Source organism: Lynx canadensis, chromosome A1, assembly GCF_007474595.2.
Source record: "Lynx canadensis isolate LIC74 chromosome A1, mLynCan4.pri.v2, whole genome shotgun sequence".
Classification (NCBI taxonomy): domain Eukaryota; kingdom Metazoa; phylum Chordata; class Mammalia; order Carnivora; family Felidae; genus Lynx; species Lynx canadensis.
This window is the reverse complement of record NC_044303.2, coordinates 33786638-33810671: the sequence shown is the minus strand read 5'-3', so window position 1 is coordinate 33810671 and position 24034 is coordinate 33786638. Positions and strand designations below refer to the sequence as shown.

The following is a 24034-nucleotide window of genomic DNA, read 5'->3' as shown; positions in this document are numbered from 1 at the left end:
TGTCAGCACAGAGCCCAACGCGGGGCTCAAACTCATGAACTGTGAGATCATGCCCTGAGCCAAAGTCGGACGCTCAACTGACTGAGCCACCCAGGTGCCCCTCCTCTAGCACATTAATAAAGAATTTTTAACTCTTTATAAAAGGAAGTTGTTTTTTTTTTCAAATTTATTTATTTACTTTTGAGAGAGAGAGAGAGAGCAAGCGCACAAGCAGTGGAGGGGCAAAAAGAGAGGCAGAACACAAGCAGGGAAGGGGCAGAGAGACAGAGGGAGACACAGAATCCAAAATAGGCTCCAGGCCCTGAACTGTCAGCACAGAGCCCAACGCAGGGCTCTAATTCACAAACTGTGAGATCATGACCTGAGCCAAAGTCTGATGTAATCAACTGAGCCACCCAGGTACCCTGAGAATTTTTAACTTTATAAGCAACAAATCATGCAAGCAGCCAACCAATCAATTTATTTTACAATAATTAGTAAATAATTATTTATTTTAAATAGTTACTTTGGGGGAATTTTGTGGTCCTGGTCTTTTGCATGGGTTTCAAAGATAAGTTACTAACCCCTTCCAAAACAACAAAAAATATATACAAATTTAAATTTTCAGGGGCACCTGGGTGTCTCAGTTAAGTGTCTGACTCTTGATTTCGACTCAGGTCATGATCTCACGATTTGGGAGACTGAGACCTGTGTCAACAGGAGCCTGCTTGGGATTCTCTCAGTCTCTCTCTCTCTCTCTCCTTCTCTCTCTCAAAATAAATAAATAAACTTTAAATTTTCCAGAAAAAAATATCCATTGTATTTGAAAAACAAAATGAGTAATGTAAGAGTACAATTACAAAAACTTAGGAGATAATATACAGGGAATTTGGAAGATCTGCCCTGAGATATGACTTTAACAAAGTAAAGGCATTCCTAAGTTTGAAGAAGAAATTAATTATTAATCAAATTTATGAGTATTAGATTACTAGAATATTTATCATTTTTCCCTCTGAAATACAGGAATAAGTATCACATTCAAAATGTATGATTCAATGGAAAGAGTCTATTTTAGGTTGGTATTCATACCTGAAATTAAAATAAAGCTAAGTGTCTTTACTAATGCTAACAGATTTTTAATTAAACATTAGCACAAAATGAAATGAAATATCTCTAGTCTTTATCAGACTGACACTTAATACCTAATTCAAGTATCCCCAGCTTTCTTTGCTTGGACACTTCAGTGCTAAGAATTTTTCTCCTCTGGAAAAAGCAGCAGGCTTACCCAGACAATCATTTCATGAGATAATAGGCCTGCATTCTTCCATATCTAGTTTGAAACAACAGACAAATATCTTGATCTTGTTAGAGGTTATTTGTAATTTACATGGTACAGGTTTTTTGGTTTTGTTTTTTTTTTTTTATAAATACACAAACGGAAAGAAATTAAGAAATGTTAACAGTTAATCATACCTTACAAAAATGGTGTAAGGCCCACTATCTGTTTTTGAAAATCAAGTTTTATTGGAACTCAGCCATGCCCTTTCATTTACATGTTGTCGATGGCTGTTTTCATGCTTCAATGGCAGAGATGAATAGTTTTGATGGAAACTATATGGCCCACAAACCCTAAATATTTACTATTTGATCCTTAATAGGAAAAGTTGCAGGCTCTTGGCTTAGAAAAACTAAGTCTCAGTTCTTAATGTTATAATTAAAATTTTTAGTCTACTCACTCCTGTAGATAAAATACTAATGAGGCATTTTCACATATACACTATGTTTAATTAGGTCATAGTTAAAAAAAACAAGAAAACACACAAGTTATTTTCATCTTCTGTGGGACCCAGACTTCTCTCCCAGAGTATGCATTTGGAAGCTGCCTGATTGAAAAATTGTTCATATTTTTTAAGTGGATTTCAGTGTTAGGTGATTTGTAGCATGTTTATATTCAATTCCAAACTACTTAAAACTGTGCAAACAGTACCATCATGGGAACACCTGAAAACAAAATGTACTTAGGCACATTAAGTTTCCTGAAGTGTATTACAAGTTCCTCTAGAGTGTACTTAGAATAAGAGTAAGTAACCTGTTCTTTCCCAGAGAAAAGAACTCTTCCGTTCTCGGTCCTTTGTTTCCTGTGCTTCCTTACATATTTTACAGGATGATTTTGTCAGTGTTTCTCAACCTCTCCAAATCTAAACTTCCTTTCAACTTCACCAAGTGGAACCATTATAATTATTTCTATTTTATGGGTGGAGAAACTGAGGCCTATGGAATTCATGAAAGACTAGTTGGAGGTCCCTTTATGAGTAAGTAATAAGAATAAGTTTCTTTTGACTCAAAATCTCACACTCTTTCAAATAAAATCCTGCAAGTCCTGTATGGCCCATCTCCCTTTTGTGAGTATTGTGCTTTGCTTTCTAGACTATTTATCACTGTCTGATGTATTTTACAGATTTATTACTTTCATTCTAATAATGCTTGTTAATCAATGCTCCCTACAGAGTTCTGATACCAGGTCACACCCCCCCCCCCCGAATGGCTTTGTTCCTGCAATTGTTCAGCTCTGAATCATAATAAACACAGAGGAAAGCAATGAGGTCTACTGGATAGCTTTGGTTCAAATACAAGAATCAAAGCCAGTTCTATGATCAAATCTGAGAATCTGAGAATCTGCTTCTGGAGTCTCCAAAATCTGGAAATATTTTCACTCTATGGGACCAACTTACAGAACCTCTTGAAACTACTTGCTGGCTATCAATTTGAAAGATCTTGTGGCAATGTGTCGTACGTACATAGGTCCCAGCAGAGATGTGAAGCTTAATATATGAAGGCCTTAAAGAATCCTTTTCCAAATTGACCTGCCTTCTAGGAACTAAGTTTCACTACTCAAAGTAGCAATTATTCATGCTGTAGGATGTTTTCATACTCCATCAATACCTCCATAGGAATGCAGGCCAAACATGATATCCCAACTGGTATAGAAACAAAAGCCCTAAACTCTGAGTCACATGACATTAATTTTCTATTTCTAGCTAGCTGTATATATGTGAGTAATATTTCTGTGCTTCAGTTTTCTCACATGAAAAGAAGTGTAAATGAAATCAGATGTTATCATATGTCTCTAACTCTCTGGTATTCATTGCTCTACAACAGTTCTTTTGTGGAAACTTCTCTTCAGTTTCTACCTGGGGTGAGCTTTACTTACCACAAGTTCTTTCTGCATAAAAAGCACTGTTCTGAAGGAAGACTTAACATCTTTCCACTTCAGAGTTCACTTTGGTGGTTTGAGAAGTTTAAAATATCTGCAAATTATTTTTTTTGCAAGACGGTCTATCAAAAATTGATCACTTTTTTAAATGTCTATTTAGCATTTAAAACAAGGGTGTCTCGGTGGCTCAGTCAGTTAGGTGTCTGACTCTTGATTTCAGCTCAGATCATGATCTCACAGCTGGTAAGTTCGAGCCCCAAATCAGACTCCACGCTATTAGTGCAGAGCCTGGTTGGGATTCGCTCTCTCTCCCTCTCTTTCTGCCTCTCCCCTGCTCTCTTTCTGTCTCAAAATAAATAAATAACCTTTAAGAAAAAAAGCATTTAGAACAAAGTAACCAATCCTGGTTTAAAGAGGTATAAACTGAAATTTGGAATAAAATAAATTAGCATTCGGGGCGCCTGGGTGGCTCAGTCTGTTAAGAGTCCGACTTCGGCTCAGGTCACGTTCTCACGGTCCATGAATTTGAGCCCCGCGTGAGGCTCTGTGCTGACCTTTGGGAGCCTGAAGCCTGCTTCGGATTCTGTGTCTGACCCTCCCCCTTTCATGCTCTGTCTCTCTCTGTCTCAAAATAAATAAAAAATGTTAAAAAAATAAAAATAAATATTAAATATTAAATAAATATTAAATATTAAAAAATAAAGATAAATAAATTAGCATTCTAATAAAATTACTTTTTTATAATCGTAAGTATTCTGGTTTAAAATTGTACTCTTGCATAATTGCTAACATGAAATATTATTTTTATGGAGAATATGTCTGCATATCAGTTACCTGCTTCCATGTGTTACGTCATTTACTGCTAACAATAATAATCGTATGTGTTAATATTCATTCAAAATTTAGTATTGATCATATCCTTTATATGCATAATCATATTTCATCTTTAATTCTTATGACAATTTTATGAGGAACAAATATTATTACACCTAATAAGAAACCAGAAAAAAAAAATAAGGTTAAGCATCTTACTCTGGACAGAAAAGCTAATTTTTTTTTTTTTTAGACCAAGAACCTTGGGAATTGAATCTCAGTGTAAAGAATCAAACCATCAATCAGGGAGGAACTGACTAAATGAATTATCCATTAATTGGCCCAGAATTCCATTATTGTTCAGATAATATGAAACCACATTGTTGACATGGAATAGTGTCTATGTATGAGACATTTATATTTTTAGGCAAAACTCTAGTCGTGTGTCCTGCATGTGTTTGCACATTACAGCATGGGAAGATAGACAGGTTTATAATCCCTTATTCAAAATCCTTGCACTCAGACATGTTTTGTAATCCTTAAGTCTTCCATATCTCCGAATGACATTTTGTTGTACATGTCATGTATGGCCTATCCCAGCAGAGACTGATACAATACCTCAAATTTAAACATATTAGTATTTCTTCAGTAAAAAAAAAAAAAAAATGTTGACATTAACACTAAGTGGGACAAGTAAAGATTAAAAATAATCTTAAATCAGTTCAGATCTAAGTTCTTTGGATTTTTATTTAGAGAAGGGATTGTGGGTCTGAACAACAAAAGATTAGCAATAACTACCTCTGAGTACTAAATTATAAGCAATTATAACTTTTTAAATGCAACTTTCTCTATTTTCAGTCCACAAACATGTAATGAGTTCTTACTATACACCAGGTGCTGTTTTAGGCATGGTTTTTTAGTGGAAGTTTTGCAGTAAAAATTCCTCTTAAAATTAGGAAAAAAATATAGTCATTTAACTTTGGGAAAAACAAGAAAGAGAGAAACTCAAAGACACACATACTGGACCGAAAACCTGAAGTTATTTTAAATGCAAAAACGTGGATCTTCTTGCATAGAAGAGTTTTGGAATAGTTGCTGTTATTCCTGAGAGTAAAATCTCTTCTAGGGAAACTATTGACTTGGTAAAAATCAAATAGGAAAGGAGTAAGTGGCCCTGCAGTCAAATGTAGCCAATTCATCCCTGGAGGCTGACTACAAACTCCCAGTTCAATGTTAGAGTAGTTGAAATCCAAAAGGCAATACACTAGCGGTGCCTGACTCTCAACTACATAGGTCCAGAGGCACAGTCTCAATAGGGTAGCTTCATCTTTAGGATATCTGTCACGGAGCCAAAAATTCAAGGGCCCCCAAATCTCATATATTTACATTTCAATTGTCCTTGAAAAACTATTCTTTGAGGGTCACTTAATCCTAGGTTTAAAGAAATATTATGTCTTCTTCTTTTACGTGCACTAGACATATTATGTATAAATATGAAACACAAAGTAGATAATTTGTCCCCCAAAGAAGTGAAAAAGTGGAAGAATTCTTCTCTTTGCTGAGGGTCTACATTCTCCTTCCTTCTTCTGAAAATGGAATCAGGCTGTCATACATAGTTTGAAAAATAGGTTTTTCCTGTCTCTGAAGGAGCATGAGTTTATTCAAGCAGAGTGAGGTAGTTTATAAAAGCTATACACTTAATATAAAAAAGACAAAGTATAAAACTCTTCCTGTAGTCTAATTTGATTTAAGGTTCCTGATACCTCTTTTCTTGAGAGGACAGAACATAACAATATGAAATGGTGCACCTACTAGCACTGTGCATAAATAGCTCAAGTTGAATGTGTAACAATAAGGTCTCCGTCTATTATTGCAGAACCAATAAATAAGCATAATGAAAATCATGACATACTATTACATTACTCCGTGTTGCCTCTATTCATTAAAAAAAAGATGAGCGCATTTAAAATAATTTCACACGTCGAATGACAGTAAGCCTTCCAATCGAGATGATGTTGAAGGGAATATTTGTAAAGGGCAGATGCACGGTCTTATGTGGCTTATATCAACATTACAATAGAAGCATGAAGAATCTGGTAAATAACTACTTCATCCCAAATGATAGCAGCATAGTAGCCCAGTTACATCATTCGCCTGTGCTACGTGTGTTCTGTTATTATGAAGTCAATAAAAAACACATTAAAAAGCTTTAGAAAAGACTTCCCTGTCAATTAGCCCTTGGATGGATTCTACTCTTTCTGTTTCTCTGTTGATTTAATATACTAGATCATATTAGCAGCATTGGCTTGTAAACAAGGAAGATCTGAATCCTATTAATGGAGATACGTTGCCAGAATAATCAGCTTCATACTTAACAAGTTTCCAAGTATTTGGAAAAGCTGTGAAATGGGATTATAAGGTTAATCTGTGTACATCTGGCTCGCCACCATATAAATATTTCAGAAACTTGATCTCATAGGCTGAAGAAACACCTGTCTAATCATGACTCTTTTCCAAGTTACATGAACTTCAGTGAGCAGAGCAGTACACAAACGCTGACAAGAAATGATGGTCAATTTACATAATGTATCTCTCGTGTTATGCATATAATTTTATCATGTAACTCTTCTGAATGAGGACGTAGGCAATATTCGGGGAAGATTCTGTGCTGTCATACTTATGTTGCCAAGAGGGAGTGAGGGGGAGGAAAATTTTTTTAAATTCAGGATAACCACCTGAAATACTATATATTGCTTTTTTTTAATACCATGGTATGTAATTTTAGCATAATTGGATGTTGTAAGTATAAATGTAGTATAATATGGACCCAGAGAATAATTAATGAGAAGCAGGAGTTCGTGCATAAAATAACAGTAAAAAGTTCAGCAGTCCCTCTAGTTAATTGAAACCTTAATGAATTTGAACATCAGTTATTTTAACTAGATCCAGGATTAAATAACTATGCTGACTCTTTGTCATATATACACCAACACATTAAGCCTGATTTTTTTTTCTAAATTTTGTTCAAAAACATAATTGGGTTAAAAATGTACCGAATATGGCTCTTATCAAATTAACTTCAAATGTCCAACTTGAAAACATAGATTTTGAAACTGTGGTCCAAAATGGCAGCTAAAGGTCAATGAATCGAATTTCCAATTATATTTCCTGGGAGCAGATGGGTGCAATGAAACCTAATGATTGAATTTTAAATGCTTTCTTGCACCTTTTATCTGTTTCCCAACATGTTGATTCTACCTTAATGCTCTAACAAGATAATAGGTTTATTACAATTAACCAACTGAAATGATATCTCCATTTTCCAATTATTCATATCATATTACCTGGGGATATTGAATCAGAGCTCCTTTCCTCTCCCACCCCTAGTGCCTTTCCATCACAATCCTACACTTACACCAAACAAAATCCAAACTCTAATATCATTAAATAACAGATGTGTCCTGGAGATTTGATTTCTCCAGTTAAATGATAAGTACTTAAAATGAAGCCCAAGTCCACTGAGGCTCAACGGGAAATTTGTAATGAAAATAATTATAAGGTATTTGTTGGGTAAGATTAACTATAAATTTCTTTTCCTTATGCTATAAACAGATACATTAGTCTATTTCTCTGACCTGCATAAGCATAAATAAATATAGAGGGAAGTTTTATCAAGAGGACAAAAAATGAAATGGTCTAGGGGTACCTGCCTGGCTCAGTTGGTAAAGCATTCAACTCTTGATATTGGGGTCATGAGTTCAAGTCCTAATCAGGCAGAGAGTTTACTTAAAAAAAAAAAAATTAAATGTTCTGTTTTCAGGAATTGTAGATGGAGGATTTTATCTCTACTATATCTCAATAGAGCACATTTTTGCATGAAGAACAAAAAGAAGGAATTATGGAAAGGTTTATTTAATTACTTTTATAAAAAAGAAAACCAATATTTCATCTTTTTAAAATATTTTTTCCTGTTTATTTATTTATTTTGTGTGTGAGAGAGAGAGATAGAGAGTGAATGGGGAGGAGAGAGAGAAAGGGAGAGAGAGAATTCCAAGCAGGCTCCGTGCTTCCAGCAAAGATCAACATGGGGCTCAAATCCACAAACCATGAGATCACGACCTGAGCTGAAATCAAGAGTCCAGTGCTCCACCCACTGAGCCACCCAGGTGCCCCCAATATTTTATGTTTTTAAATCTAGAACAAAGGAGGGGGGCCTGGGTGGCTCAGTCGGTTGGGTGTCCGACTTCGGCCCAGGTCACAATCTCGCAGTTCACAATTTCGAGCCCAGCATTGAGCTCTGTGCTGACCACTCAGATCCTGGAGCCTGCTTCAGATTCTGTGCCTCCCTCTCTCTCTGTGCCTCCACAACTCGTGCTCTATCTCTCAAAAATAAATAAAAACATTTATAAAAAAGAAATATAGAAGAAAGGGAATCCAAGAAGCTTTTTATTTTAACTAACCAACAAAAGTTTCTCATTTATTAAATGCATTTTAATAATGTTAAACATAATATTGTTGAATCCAACCCATTTTAATCCAACCCATTCCTATATTGCTCCACTATAGGAATCAACTCTAGGCACCTCAGGTCTGAATATATATATCTGAGTTCTTTAAAAATATTTACATTCGATGTAAATATACAAGGTTCCTAAGGTATCCCTGTAAAAATATATTTTCAGAATGGATATCACAGAAAAGAGACCAGATGGCAAGAATAAGAAGAAAAGAATCAGAACAAGTCATGTGAGTAAGGCATATGTAACAATTCCTTTTCTTTTGTTTCAAATTATATGTTTTGATGATACTTTCCAAATATTCAAACAACTTTTTGGAATTTTTAAACAAATGATATGTGTTTTCAGATCATATGGTTTCATGTGAAGACTAACAAAAATGCATGAAACCTGGTGAACCTGTAGGACGTTCCCATTTTACCAGTATTGTTTAGAAGTCACATTTCTAGTAGATTTCTAAACTGTATTCCTTAAAAGAAAGCATGTGTGATAGTTCAAGAAAAAATACAAAGAAATGAGTGAAATTCAGAGAGATTATGGAACATTACAGGCCCAGTTTCCCATTTACTGATCTGCTCCTGGTTCTCAGACTTCTCTTAGTAACAGGACAGCAAGACCCAGACTGGCATCCCGTCGGGAGAAAGCAGCACCCACTGTCGCTACGCCTTCTTTCCCCAACATGCCAAATATTCCAGAGTAAATTTACAGATGGGATCAAACTATAATGTTTGGGTAATTGTAGATATAAATGTCCCCTTTGAAAACTTATTATCCGTTGGTGTATCTTATATGATATTTAACACTATAATCTCTCAGAAAGTTTTCTCCTCTTTTCGAATGGTAATTGACAATGAATCCTAAACTTTTTAAATGTCATTTCTCTGCTCCTTCCTATTATTTTTTTCTTTAATTTTGTATCCCAACTATCTGGCTTGTGGAGATAATTAAATTTTTAATATGGTTTGAAAGCTCATTCTGCTTGAAGGCTTTATTCTATCAAACCTTCTTATTGTTTGATAAAGATTTTGCAGTTAAAGTTTAAAATGCAGATAAAATAGTAAATAAGTCCTAAAACAGCTTAAAAGTAGTAAATTATTTTAATTAAGAGCTTTTTAATTATTTTTTATTTATTAATTGAATTGATAATTATATATTGAACAGCTCTGCAGGTTACATATTTTAAATAACAATAATGAAATGGGTAGCATACTGTTTACATGAATGCTTAGCTTATGCTTCCTCAGTATATGCATAGAAATTTCATACCACCTACATGAAATAGATTCTGAGATTTTGAGAAAAATTTTGTAGTTGGGTTATTATTATTATTATACACATTGATAATTGCCCATGGTGATTTTCTTCTTGCAATATCAGATGGCAACTGGTTGGTACCAAAGTGATCAAATCATGAAATTATATATTAACAAATACAAATAAATGTAATCCCCACATTACTATTTATGGCTTATAATTTCATTTCATTAAAAATGTCATATAGAAAAACGGATCACATTAGTTACTTAATAATTTGCTAGAGCTGTGTGATTCTTAAAGCCTTAACAAAGAGACATAATATTTGAATTGTGTGGTTTTAATACGGTATAAAGCACTTCAAGGAATAGGACAAAAGATAAAAGATATGCTCTTACCAACAGCATTTGTTTTTGATATACATCTATATACTATATATCTATATACTGTATATCTATATACTGTATATATGTATACCATATACTGTATATCAAGAACAAATATATTAATGCACTTATATATACACATATATATGTGTGTGTTATATATATATTTCGAGAGAGAGAGAGAGAGAGAGATACAAACAAATTCAGAACTTATGTCACTATCAATAGAATTGTATAGGAATTTTCATTGTAGTTATTACAAAGGTAAAAATTATACATAAAATTATCAAAACATGCCACCTTCAAATAAATTGTTTACCAGCATGTTTATATGAATAATATCTTCAACTTTGGCCTCCCTCATTGCTAGGTTTGAATATAAACTCCAGCTCATGACTGATTAATGATTATAGGATTACCAAGAATCCATATTTTTTAAGTGCTTTCTATGTATTAGAAACCATCTTAGGTTCTCCCAACTACAGAAACAAGCAAACGTATATGGTCTCTGTCTTCCAATATTCTGCTATTTAAGTTGCTTTGTGATAAATTAGCTTTGCTAAGAGAGAGTTATAACACTGAACCAGAGTTTTAAAACTGTTTAGACTTACTAATATTCATTTTGTGTGTAGATCAATTAGATCTTTATAGAAACAAAGTTTACATAAAAAAAAAAAAAAACAAAGAAGGAATGAATGAAAATAGGTAGGGTGTGAAATCTGTTAGTCTTCCAGTTTCTCTTATGCATTAAGTAGCTTTAGGATCAAGCATAGAAGAAAAATATTTTCGTTGACTTCTGCTGATTACATAGTATTTTATAGTTCAAAGAAGGTGCTTTTCTTTTTACCTCCCGACCTGTCCTGCTTTCTCCGACACTGCCAAATGGTCTTACTACCATTTACTTCAAACTTAACCAGCCAACAGAGGAGTGTGATGGGAAATATTTTCTACCCCTTCGCTAAAACGTTACATGTCAACTTTTCACCTAAGGCAAAATTTAATGGCTGACTTGTGGATCTTTATTTCTAGAGATTTACTATGGAAACACTGACATAACCTTTAACCAGAGCAAACAGAGCCGCTCTAATAAGCAGGTAACACCAAACCTAAAAATGCAGGAGGAACAGAAAGATCCTGGCAGGAATTAATCTGCCATTTTCACACATCTGCCCGAGGGAGGTATTGTAATTGCAAAAATTTACTCTAAGACTGCTGAGACTCATAGTAATTATGTTTCTTTCTTTTTTTTAATAGAAATAGCCACAGGTGGTAACAAATTGGGTTTTGAGATGGGGAACTAGGCATGCATTCTAACCCAAATTACTATGTAATTGTCTTGATTATAAAAAAAAAAAATCGTAAAAAGTCTATTGCTCAAAATCAGAAAAAAAAAATTCTTAAATGCATTCACTGTCTTTTAGTTCTTTTAGTTTCTCTCCACTTAGGCATATAGCCTCATTTGTTGTTACTGGCACATCTGATCAGGGCCACACTGTAGGGTAGGCTTTTGCCAATAACCCTTACAAATTCCTCCGACTGGGATTTAATAGGATAGTTCACTTATTTCCTGTCTTATTATCATCTAGAGATAAATACTAGCTTTCCTAGAAGGTCAGGATCTGGAAACGTAGCTAATAATTACAATTATCAATGCATCTGCCAATACTAAAAGTGCAAAGTTATAGACTTTTTATTTCAATCTATGTGTTGTATTAAAATGATATTTTTCATACACACAGGCACACACGCACACACACACACACACACACACACTCGATAATCTTCTTACTCTACAACAATTCATGCATTAGTACCAACATATTATCTTTTTTTTTTTTAAATTGCAAACCAGGCATACCGTGCCAAGTAAGAGTCAATTGTCAAGTGTATCGCCAAACTTTCTTAATCAGAAAATTCTTATTAAATCAACTAAGATTAAAATAAGAGATTAGGCACTGGCTTAAAACAAAACACAAATTCATTAATGTAACAGCAGGTCACACAAAGCTTAAAATAATAATAAAAATAAAGCAATCAAGTATCTTGCCTTGAAATTATATAAATTATAGATTTTATAGAAGTTATATAAATGCTATGTAACCTTTAATTCTATTTTAATGATAATGATAATAAAGATAAATGATTGATTACTTGCTTATTTTTCATGACTTATAGATCCTCTTATTCACCTTCTTAATGCAATAAGTTGATTTGGGATAAACTACTTTAAAATAGATGCAAAACTGCAAAAGTGAAATAGAAAGCAAGACTTTGTGCCCCAAGAAGACACCACAATAGAATTCACCAATATTTAGACAATATCCTGGATTTTGCTGAGGAACCATGGAAATCAAATTATTTTTAAGGTTGTTTGGAAAGTTTCTACGACAAATATTTCTATAAAGATGTATCATTAAGTAATAATCAGGCTTGAGCTGGAAAATATCCCCTTTTGGAGCTAACTCCCTTTTTCCTCCAAATACTAAAAGAAAAAATGTTTTGTTCTTAGTAAATTTTGCTGAGATTTTAAGTATATTATGTCTCAAACATTCTATTTCCTTATCATGATCTCATCTACTGAAATGGAGATATTGGCAAAAAGCACATGCTGGCCACTTTACACTCTGGTAACATAATGCTTCGCATGGTAATCACAGGTGAATTTCTTGTATAAGTATCAGTTTTGCATATGGAATTGCTCTGGTGAAATAGCAAAAAAATCTATTGAATGTTCAATCACAAAACAATCTCAGTATACTCTGATAAAATATGCTGTGTGAAAAATAAAATAAACAGCTTTAAGCAAGGCATTTATACTGGGGTCGGTGAATTGAAAAGTAACATATCTTGAGGGCAAAAACTATCATTTCAAAACTGATGCAAGTGTTCATACTGCAAATAAATATTTAAGAATTTATCTAAGACATTGATAGTGTAAAATTGGGCTATAGAAATAAGAAAGACATTTAAACCACTGTGACCATTTCTGCCTACAATAAAATACCTGTTGCATTTCTGCTTTATAAAAGTAAGCCATTGGCATTTAGGAAATATGTGTACATTTCAACTTGGGTTTTATTGAATGTGAGGGCATGGAAAGTCTAGGTATAATTGTAATCTAATCATTGCTCAGCAATGATTATTAAAGATTCAGGAAGAAATACTGGAAAGAGGTATACCAATTGATGACTTATGTGTAAATCACATTTTTTAAAAGTCATCGCCAAGAAGAAAGACTATATCTTTCTGAAGAAAATTAATCTAACGAACCATACTTGTTAGAAAGAACTTATTTAAGGATACTTGGGTGGCTCAGTTGGTTAAGCATCTGACTCTTGACTTTGGCTAAGGTCATGATCTTATGGTTGGGTTCATGATACTGAACAGCACAGGGCCTGCTTGAGATTCTCTCTCTCTCCCTCTCTTTCTACCCCTCCCCCACTCGTTCTTTCTCTCTCTCAAAATAAATAAATAAAAACTTTTTAAAAAGTCACATTGTAAGTTTAATCTGTTATTTAATATATATATATATGAACTTTTCTGACTATAAACTCATTATCTACACTATGTATTAATATAATTTACAAACATGTAACCAATGTCTCTTAAAAACAGTATATATTTACAAAACACGAAGGCATAGCTTTGAAAACTTTAGAGTTTTAATGCTCTCACTATCAAATTCTACAAAGGCTGCTTTTAACTGATAAAGAGAGTAAATAAGAAATTGTCCTTTATATAGTCCCTTTAATGTGTTCCACTAATTAAAAATCAATCAGAAACATTACATGTTTAAAAAATATTAAATATTGTTCATACAGGCTTACATGATTACTTTTATCTGCATCTTGCTCATTTTGCATCTAACATAACTATGGTTCTTGACTATATTATTGAATAGAAACATAAAGAAAAGAACACAAGTGTTTAAATATTTCAAAATGGCTTAAAAATGCATTTTAATACCATTAAATTATTTTAATATATTCTATTCCTCTAATCAAACCAAAGTCTATTTATGTAGATTAGTTACATCTAAAGTCTCATTTATCCAACCTGTATTTATCCTTTGATCACAAAGCTTGTTAACTTAAATGGTCTTTTATTGTTATGATTCATTTTCCCATAATTATGCTGTTTAACTGCCTTATTTTTTGAATAAATATATGCAAACGCGCCAATCATATTCAGCACAGTTATGCTAGATGTTCAATGAACTGTAAGAGCCATTTCACTACAATAAAACTGCCTGGAATAGATCCAGGGGAAGGCCGACAAATACTAGTAATCAGAATGTCAGTAGGACCAGAACAGATAGAAGTGTGTCACATGTATATCAATAGATTCTCTCAAACACTATCTGAAACCAATTTTACAGTCTATCACTGGAAGAACTTTGTGCATACAAGTGAAAGAGGCCACCCACACAGTCACAGTTTTGCATCTGTATTTTTGTCCTTTTTTTTCCTTTACCTTAAAAATATTGAACTTGTACTTCTGCAGTAGCAAGGAAGCACAAGCAAACTTCTGCTTAGTCACAGCAGGGAAAGTTGATGTCATTAAGGACTTCTTTATTATAGATAATTTATTTCAGGAGACCAAAGGATAGCAATATATCACTGTCAAAGCTAGTGGTGAAAGCTATGACTAACTGTAAAATACCGTGTGCCACTGAAGGAAATTCTTGTCAACGTCTCCTTTACTAAAATAGGTTGACAATAGATTAGTGTAGGTCTGATGAACTTTGAAAGTGTTTTGTAGGTGGGTGGCAGAAGTCACAGTGTCTTCAAATTGATGGGTAAAATGAACTTCACGCCATTCTCTAACAAGCATGCAGTCATTGGTTAAAGGAATTTGGTACAAAAAAAATAAATAACTAAAACCTTCCCTAATGACTTTGCTAAAATAGGACTTTAAGATAATGCCCTGTGGGATTTATTAAACAGAAGTATCACTGAGGGGAATACATTCTGGAGCAATGACTAATATCATAATTAGCAGGTGCATTTGTAAGAATTTACCCATTATTGAGTGTATTGCAAGACACCTCAGCATAAGGGAGTTAAGTTTTACTTCCTAACTGGCATGAACCCATTTAAGTGGCTTCATCTTCCTCCTGTGGTTGTTTCATTATCAGAGCTCAAGGTGTATATTTTCACAATGCCTCCAGCCATCCCACTATCCTCCTGGAAGACTCAGAACCTAGATGAATTTTTTTTTCTCTTAATCTACATAAACTCCAACCTATTGTCCATGGAAGACCAGTAGTTCCTCAACTTCTCCTCTGTTCTAGAATGCCTGGCTCTAATGAACTTCAAAATGTTTGAAGTTTGAAAACGGTACAATCAAGTTTACATATATTTTCAAAGACAAAATAAAGGTTTGTGCTCATCCTTAAAAAGAGGAGAGCTGCCTTTGAATTAAAAAATATATAACATGGGCTAATATTTGTGCTTGACTATTTATATATATTATTTGGGAAATATAAAGACATATATACATGGATACACATAAATTTTGCCAAGAAGTTTTATTGTTCACATTTTCATAAATATAGCCAGAGCCAACCTTCACTGTAATAAGTACATGTAAACCTTTATTAATCTTAACATAAAATAGTTTCTTAATTTATACCTTTTATTTTTATAGGTATATTTCTATTGCATTGTATTACATAAGCAGCACTAACTAAGTGCTGCTTAATAAGTAAAAAACTTGAAACCTGACAGTGGTAGTGAAACATAAGAAAATATAAATATTATATTTGTAAATAGTATTAAATAATTATCTGGAGATTTTCAAAGTTTTTTTTATTTTAAAATATGTATATTTCTTAAGTCCCTTAGGAGAGATATTTGAGATTATTTAAAGGGTAACCAATTTATTTTAACCACATATATACATCTATATGCACTGTAAAAAGCGAATAATGTATAACTTCAACTTTATTAAGAAAAGTTTCTAGAAATTACCTTCGTATTTATTTATTTTAATTTTTTTATGTGGCTTGAACAGTGTAGTCATAGGTGACAATGTTTTAAAAACTGGAAATTTTTTGTGTGTGACTAAAAAATATGATCAAGCAATTGAGATTGGAGTTTTAGGACATACTCTTTTATGCTCTGATAACTTTCATGATCACACACAGCCTTAAATAATATTAAGATGCCAAGAATAAAATTCCAAAATCTTCCATGTAGGCTTGAATATGATAATATTTATTGAAATTATAAAACTCAGTCACAGAACTTAAGTAAAATTATAAACTCACTCATACACTCAATTATCTTACTCCTACATTTTAAAAAGACTGATGAATAATCATCTCAGTGTAAAAATGATGAAGTATTTTACCTGGCTGGAATTTTGGAAATTTTATTGAAAACTAAAAACTAATGGATGAAGAAGTTATTACGCATGAGTAGTTATATCAACCAATAGTAAAACTAAGATTATCAGGTTCCTAGCTCACATAGTTAAAAAACTTTTGTGTTTTCATTTATTATAAAATAAAGAAATGTACTCAAATTTACAATGGAGCTGAGATTTTCATGGGTGCACACAAAACTTACATGAAAACTAACAATATATTAAAAATGATAAAAATAATTTGAATTCTAAACTCTTCTGCAAAGAAACTCAAATCACCTTGATGGCTGATTTTCTTAATCAAGTATTTTTGTACTTTATACTATTTTAATAGATGGTAGCATAGAAAAAATGTTTTATGATTGTGTACTCATGTTAATTTAAAGTAGAAATTTAAAGCTATCATCTATAAATTACAAAAAGAAAGACAAGTGGACAAGATACTCTTGGAGACATGCAGTAGGACAGAGACATCCCCTTCCTATCCAGCCCACCATTACCCTTATAAATAGAGATGTATATAATGTTTATGGAAATGAATGCATGTAACTAATCAAACTGTGTCCTCTTAGAACAACACTGTGGACAAATATCCTCAGAATTTTAAATGAAGAAAGAAATTGCTCACACTTTTCATGTTTGTTATTGAAATCACTGACATACTAGAATATGAAATTTTAGGATCATGGTCTTGGGAGCTCATTGGAGTTCCTATAGTCAAGAATCTCTTGTATTAGAGAAGTGGGACTAAAGGCAGACAACGGATAATGTTACTAGTAAAGATATACTTTTTCTTTCACCTTTTCATTCTAAAATACTGAGTTTATTGTCTATGCTTTGCTACTTTAGTCCTGGATGCTGCAATCTCATTTTTGTATATTTGGATTGACTATATTCACCATGTGTTTAATTCCTTTTTATTGAAAAGGCCATGCATATATATCAAAAGGATTTTCTCTTTCTAGCACAAAGAGCCTAAGGTCAATCCTAATGTGAATCTTTTGAAATTGAACTGTAAAACACCACGTGAGAATGTAGAATGCATTATTTTTTAAAATGCATTTTAGTAGATCTTATTCTGCTGGCTCAATATATTTTCTTTGAGATCATATTGAAATGCTTTCAGTAGTGCCATAGAAAAATCTGAAAACACAGATGTTCAAACAAAACTGGAAATTCTCCCAATAGTGAAGAAATCCCCAGTCTCTTCTCAGCCAGGCCTTCTTTGAAAACACCTGTTGAGAAGTTACCCTGAGACTGAACAAATAATTCTTGATAAGCCTCGATATGTAGTTACTCGTGACAATTAGCAATGATCTCTACTTGATTTTAGATTCTCATATTAACATATGAAATAATTCACATGGAAATTACTCCTATGAAAAGCACATTTATAAATTTGTATAACAATCTATTTGCCTTACCTCCCACAAAATCTGTGCTATTTTTTGAAATCTGTGTTATAGCTTTAAAATGAGTAAAATATTTCATTACAAGAATGTTGTATTATGATTCACATTATTGAGGCTATTTTAATCTCTAGTCTGTTATTTAAAACTTCATAGACTGACTTTACTTCACCTGAAAAACTTGGAGAAAACCTGAAATAAAACCCCTTTTCACAAACCACTGTTTCTACATATGGTTACATGTGTAACCAGCTTACTGGATTGTTTTGCATTCATTTTTAATAAAAATACTCTCATGCTCAAGAACCTACAGATCTCATCCTTAAAATTTTAGACCCTGAGACTCACACAATACCATTCGATACTTAAATGAATCTTACTTTAAGCTGTAATATGAGTCTTTTACATCTTGAAATTTTTAAATTTCGTAAGGCCCATCTTTACCAGTGTATTGCAAAACAATTACAAAATACTTTCATTCCATCAATGAAAATACCCGGCGTGCCTTCTAAACAGCACGAAATTGCTGGGAAGTAAAGGTAAACGAGACCTAGCAGCTGTTCGTCCAAGTGCATTCTGTGGATTAAAATACTACCTTCAGAAATACGCGTGAGATTAGCAGTGTGCTTCCTTAGCAGGCTGTGTTAAATGCACACACTAATAAATACACTCTGAAACAAGATTATGGATACCTGAACACTTCAATTTAAGCATGTCACTTCAGCACAAAGTGTTTGCAGTGCACTAGTTTAAAAAGAAAGAAAAAAAGGAGGGTCACTATAGTTAATTTACTCTGTTCTCTATAATAGGCATTGAGGAAAGCCTGATATATTTAGGAGGAAGTTAACATATTAGGAACTTACAAAGCGTTCTTTATAAGACTGTAAAAACTCAGCAGAAAAAAAGAGAAAGAGAGACTGCCTGTTTTAACAGTTTATAGCAAGGATATTTCTAGGGCGGAAACAATATGGGAAATCGAGTCACCTTGGAAAAAAATGTCAAGAACTTAAAACTGAAACTTTTTCTGTGTTTTCATGGCATGGATTAAAATTCTAGAAAAAGGGAATGGCAAGAAGTGTGCCCTTTGTTTTACTTTTAAATTATCTGTCTCTTTCCCTGCATGTACGAGATTTTCTTTGGCTTAAGTTTTACTGCTAGGAGGAATCATCACCATCATCCATTCCTCAAGCAATGAACATCTTAAAGAACAGCATGGTGTAAATACAGTATAGGCACCCCTGTTCTTCAAAACCTTCTGGATACTTCCATCCAAATTCGTTTCTCACTAATCTGACCAAGGAATCAGGCTTGCTGATAATTCTACTGTACCAACTTCATTGTTACTGGAACCTAAATAAGAATTCAACTACCAGCACTTGGAATGGAAGATTAAGCATTAACCCTCTGTGATAACTTTATAATTGTCAATGATAAGAATATAAGAAAGGTATATAACGTGTGTATACATAAAATGATTGCAGAGGATGTATGAATATGTATTTTAACATACCTCCCTAAGGAGATTATCATAAATAAGTTTTACACAGTCACGGGAGACTTTCATAGAAACCACAATATTTTTCAAGTGGGATATTTTTTGTTCAGTCTTATATAGACATCAAAAAATCATAATAAATGGTAATATAGTAGACACTGTAAAAAGTGGGATTTAATACTACAATCAATACTTTAGTATTCAGTAGCATCAATTACAAGAGTCTGCTTTACAAGGACATTAACTATCATAAGAAAATATATTTTGCCAACTTTTAGCATTTGTCACACTTATCATGTTAGAAAAGATAAGGTTGTGATATTTTACTATTCACTTTAGTAATAAAAACATTACTGAGTCAAGTGTCATTAAAGGGTATTTGCTTTTCAAAGCATAAAATTATGAACAAATTAACTTCATTTGCCCCAAACTAATCTTCCTCCCAAAGTGTCACTTTTAGTTAAACTCAATTTTGAATTTCAAGTAGTGCCCATCCAGAGTAATTTGTGGCAACATGCGTTTATAATCAAGAATTAAGTTTTTCCTGTGACACAACTTAATAGTTGATAAAAGAAGTTAGGCAAAGTACAGTTACCTGCTATTGTTAGAATCTATGATGGGTCCGTCATTTAGGGTTTTTAAAAAATACATCAGTAACTTTGGATTATACAATCTAAAATATATTAAAGATCACTTAAAAATACTCAAAATATACAGTATGCAGACTACATGCATTTTTGGTGCATCAAGTGCCTTTAATGCCAACTTTGCCTCCTGTTTTCAACCGTGTAAAATGAGTCTGTGACTCTTGGGTATACTCTGTTGCTTTCTCAATGAAATAGATCGGGGAAACTCCAGGACAAAATAATTATAAACTTTTCATCGACAGTTACTGGTCATGATCCAGAGCCTACCTCAACTCAAATTTTTGAAAGAGCTTCAGAGCAAAATTGACATATTAAAAGTTTAAAGCATACTAAGGCGTTATGCTGCAGTTTCCGCTGAAGAAAAAAGTATGACTCATGTTCTTTAAAACACTTTTTAATATGTAAAACTGACTTTTGGGGGGGGGGAGGAGTGAAAACTTAGCTCAGATTCAGGCTCTGGAATTCTGAGCGGTTGCTATTTCGTACTTGAAGAAGTTAACTTCTGAATATTGGAGCGTACATTTCTCTCATTGTTGGTGTCCGATTTTTAAATAGAATTCAAAAGCAAATTTAACTAAAACATGTTTTTTTACTCTAGGAATCCTTTGTTACTGAGAGAAATGTAGAGCAGCGAATAAAAAATAAACTCTAAATCCTGAACACTGCTAACATTTTTAAACCTATAAAAATAATCTTTAAAATACAACCGAAGTAAGACATTCACATCTTTGAGATTTTAGACTATGAACATGGGAGGGGCTATGTATAGGGTATGTCGTGCACGGAGTGGCAAAAGCGGGAGGCATCTTCATTTAAAAATTTCCCCCTCACTGCTGCTGGTAGTGCGGCTTGTCCTGTTCCAAAGGTTTCAGGACAGCTCCAAAATCAGCAATAAAGTCAAGTCCGAGTTATGCTAACAGCCTCTTACCTGAATTATGGACATCCGAGTGGCAGGGGTCTCGCTTGCATTAGTTCCTTGTCCCGTGAAGCTGGTGTGGCAGCCCGCGTGCCCCTGAGGAACAGTCAGGTTGTTGGAGGCCGGTTTGAGATACATCACCTCCGACCGGGGCGAGCTGAGGGGCAGGCGGGTCTGGTAGTCGAAGTACATAGGGGAGGTGGCCAGGGAGGGGCTGCTCACCACGTTCATGACGTTCATGGCGTTCCTCTCTTCCACCTCGCTCTGCACCAGCATGATATCATTTTTGTTGATCTTCTTCTTCTTGCCCTTGCCCCCGCCCAGCTGCGGGTGGCTGTACTCGGCGATACGGCAGTTGTAAGTGCGAATCTCCTTGTTCTCGCGCTTGCACTTGACGGCAATGGTGATCATGGCCGCTAGGAGAATGATGGAGATAGTGCTCAGAGTCACGATGAGCGGCAGCGACATGTCCCAGTGGTGCTGCTCGCCGTTGACCCGAGGAACCCCTTCGGGCAAGGAGCCGCTCACCGAGCGGATGATAAGCTTGGCCACCGCGGACAGGGTGGGCTTCCCGTGGTCCGTCACCTTCACTACCAGCTCCACCACTGGCGTCACGTCCTCCCAGAAGGGGTGCAGCGTGCGGATCTCGCCGCTGGAGGGATCGATTTCAAACAGGTGGTCGTCGTTACCATCTACGATCTCGTAGGTGAGGCGCCCACTCTCGCCGAAGTCGCTGTCAAGGGCGCGCACGGTGCTCACCAGGTAGCCCAGGCCGGCGTTGCGCGGCACCTGCAGCTCAGCGGTGTCGTTCTGCAGCGTGGGCAGCACGATCACCGGCGCGTTGTCGTTCACGTCTAGCACGGTCACCCTCACCGTTGCGTTGCTCTCCAAGTGCGCGGGCGCCCCCGAGTCCTTCGCGAGCACCTTGAACTCAAAAGCCTTGGTCTGCTCGTAGTTAAAAGAGCGCAGGGCGTAGATGGCCCCGTTGGTGGGGTTCACAGACACATAGGTGTAGATGGACACGTCGCCGATGTGCGAGGGCAGGATGGAGTAGGACACTGTGCCGTTTTGGCCCAGGTCGGGGTCCTGCGCAAGCACTGAGCCCAGGTACTCTCCTGGGATGTTGTTTTCGTGCACCTGCAGCACATACAGTCCCTTGGTGAAACGAGGAGGGTTGTCGTTCTCGTCCAGAATCTTGACAGCAAACGACTTGGTGGAGTTGAGTGGAGGCGAGCCCCCGTCCCGCGCCACGATTGTCACGTTGTACTCGTCCTGTGTCTCGCGGTCCAGCGGGCGGTCGGTCACCACCGTGTAGAAGTTGTCGTAGTTCTCCTCAAGCTTGAAGGGCACCGAACCTCCGGGCCCGCCCAGGCCGCCGCCGCCGCCCGTCCCGCCTCCGCCCAGTACCCTGCACTGCAGCTGCCCGTTCTTGCCCGAGTCCCGGTCAGTGACCCGCACTAGGGCGATGACGGTGCCGGGCGGGGCGGCCTCGCTCAGCGCCCCCTGGCGCACGGAGACGAAACCGATGGACGGCGCGTTGTCGTTGCGGTCGATGAGCTTGACAGTGACCTTGCAGTGGGCTGGGATGGGGTTGGGCCCCAAGTCTCGGGCCTGCACGTCGATCTCCAGCATCCCATTCTCCTCATAGTCCAGGTTACCCTTGACACGGATCAGGCCGGTCTTAGGATCGATGGAGAAAAGCTCTCTCACGCGGTCAGGCACATAGCTGCTGAAGGAGTAGAGCACTTCGCCATTGGGACCCTCGTCGGCGTCGGTGGCGTTCAGATCAATGACCACGGTGCCCAGCGGGGCATTCTCTGGCAGCTCCACCAGGTAGGAAGGCGCCTCGAAGACCGGGCTGTTGTCGTTAGAGTCGATCACCTTCACGTTGATTTGCACGGTGGCGGATCTCGGCGGCTCGCCGCCGTCCAGGGCGGTCAGCACAAGCGTGTGGTGGTTCTGCTGCTCGCGGTCCAGCGCCTTCTGGATAACCAGCTCAGGGAACTTGGTACCGTCGCCGCGGGACTTGACGTCCAGCGCGAAGAGCCCGTGGTCGTCGCGCGTGAGCAGATAGGTGCGGAGCCCGTTCTCGCCGGCGTCGGGGTCATGTGCACTGGTGAGAGGGAAGCGGGTGCCGGGGGCAGCGTTCTCCGAGATGTCCATCTCGATCTGGTCCGAGGGGAAGGAGGGGGCATTGTCGTTGATGTCCTGGATCTCCACCTTGATCATGCAGATCTCCTTGTCGTTGGCGAACACCTCGAGGGAGAGCTGGCACTTGGCATTGTGGCGGCACAGGGACTCACGGTCGATGCGCTGCTTGGTGTAGAGGAGCCCGCTGTCAGCGTCCACGTCCAGCAGGTGCGGCGCTGAGTTCTCCAGCACCCGGTAGCTACCCGACTTGCTTCGCCCGCCGCCGCCGCCGCCGCCGCCGCCGCCGCCGCCGCCGCGCTCTGCGGGCGGAAGCCCTGGCTGCAGTCGAGCATCCTTGCCGATGTTGCCGATCACCGTGCCGGCCCCTTGCTCCTCCGGCACCGAGTAGTTGAGGTTTTTGAGCGTCAGGGCAGGGGCCCACAGGAGGAAACAGCAACAGATGGAAAGGTACATCCCAGACCGGTGGGGTGGGGGCAGGAGCAGCCGAACTGGAGGGGCGAGCGAGTGGGTGCGCGCCAGCCTGGGGCTCCGGCGCGGCGTGCGCGCGCGACACGAGCCACAAGTCTGTGGGTCCTGCCTTCCCTCTGCTCCGGGTCTGCGGCACCGGGCGGTCTCCTTATTCCGTTCAAGTTCCCCGAACCTGTTGATCTACAGCATCCGCACCGGGCGAGAAGCGGCGGCGCAGCCAAGCTGCAGGGGCGCGGAGCAAGGCGGCGGCTCCCTGCGGCTGGGGGGCGAGCCCGGGGCTTTGTCTGTTCCGCCGGGACTTGGGGCCACTCGAAGTTGAGCGATGAGGCCGGCGATAAGACGGAAATCGCGTTTAGAAGGGGTGGTCGAGAATCCCTAGCTTTTGCTGGCTCCCGCTAGGGCGCTGCAAATCCACT

General features: G+C 37.0%; 1 protein-coding gene across 2 annotated transcripts in view; it reads right to left on the bottom strand.

Moving 5' to 3' along the window:
- Positions 1–23803, bottom strand: part of PCDH17 (protocadherin 17) — a 97529-nt gene extending 73726 nt beyond the window's left edge. For both annotated transcript variants that reach the window (XR_003968065.1, XM_030311840.1), the window contains exon 1: positions 21012–23803. Coding sequence is in view for 1 of the 2 variants with exons in the window: in XM_030311840.1 (XP_030167700.1) it covers positions 21012–23603 (2592 nt within the window). In the remaining variant the exon portion in view is untranslated. The remainder of the gene's footprint in view (positions 1–21011) is intronic.
- Positions 23804–24034: the final 231 nt, after the last annotated feature.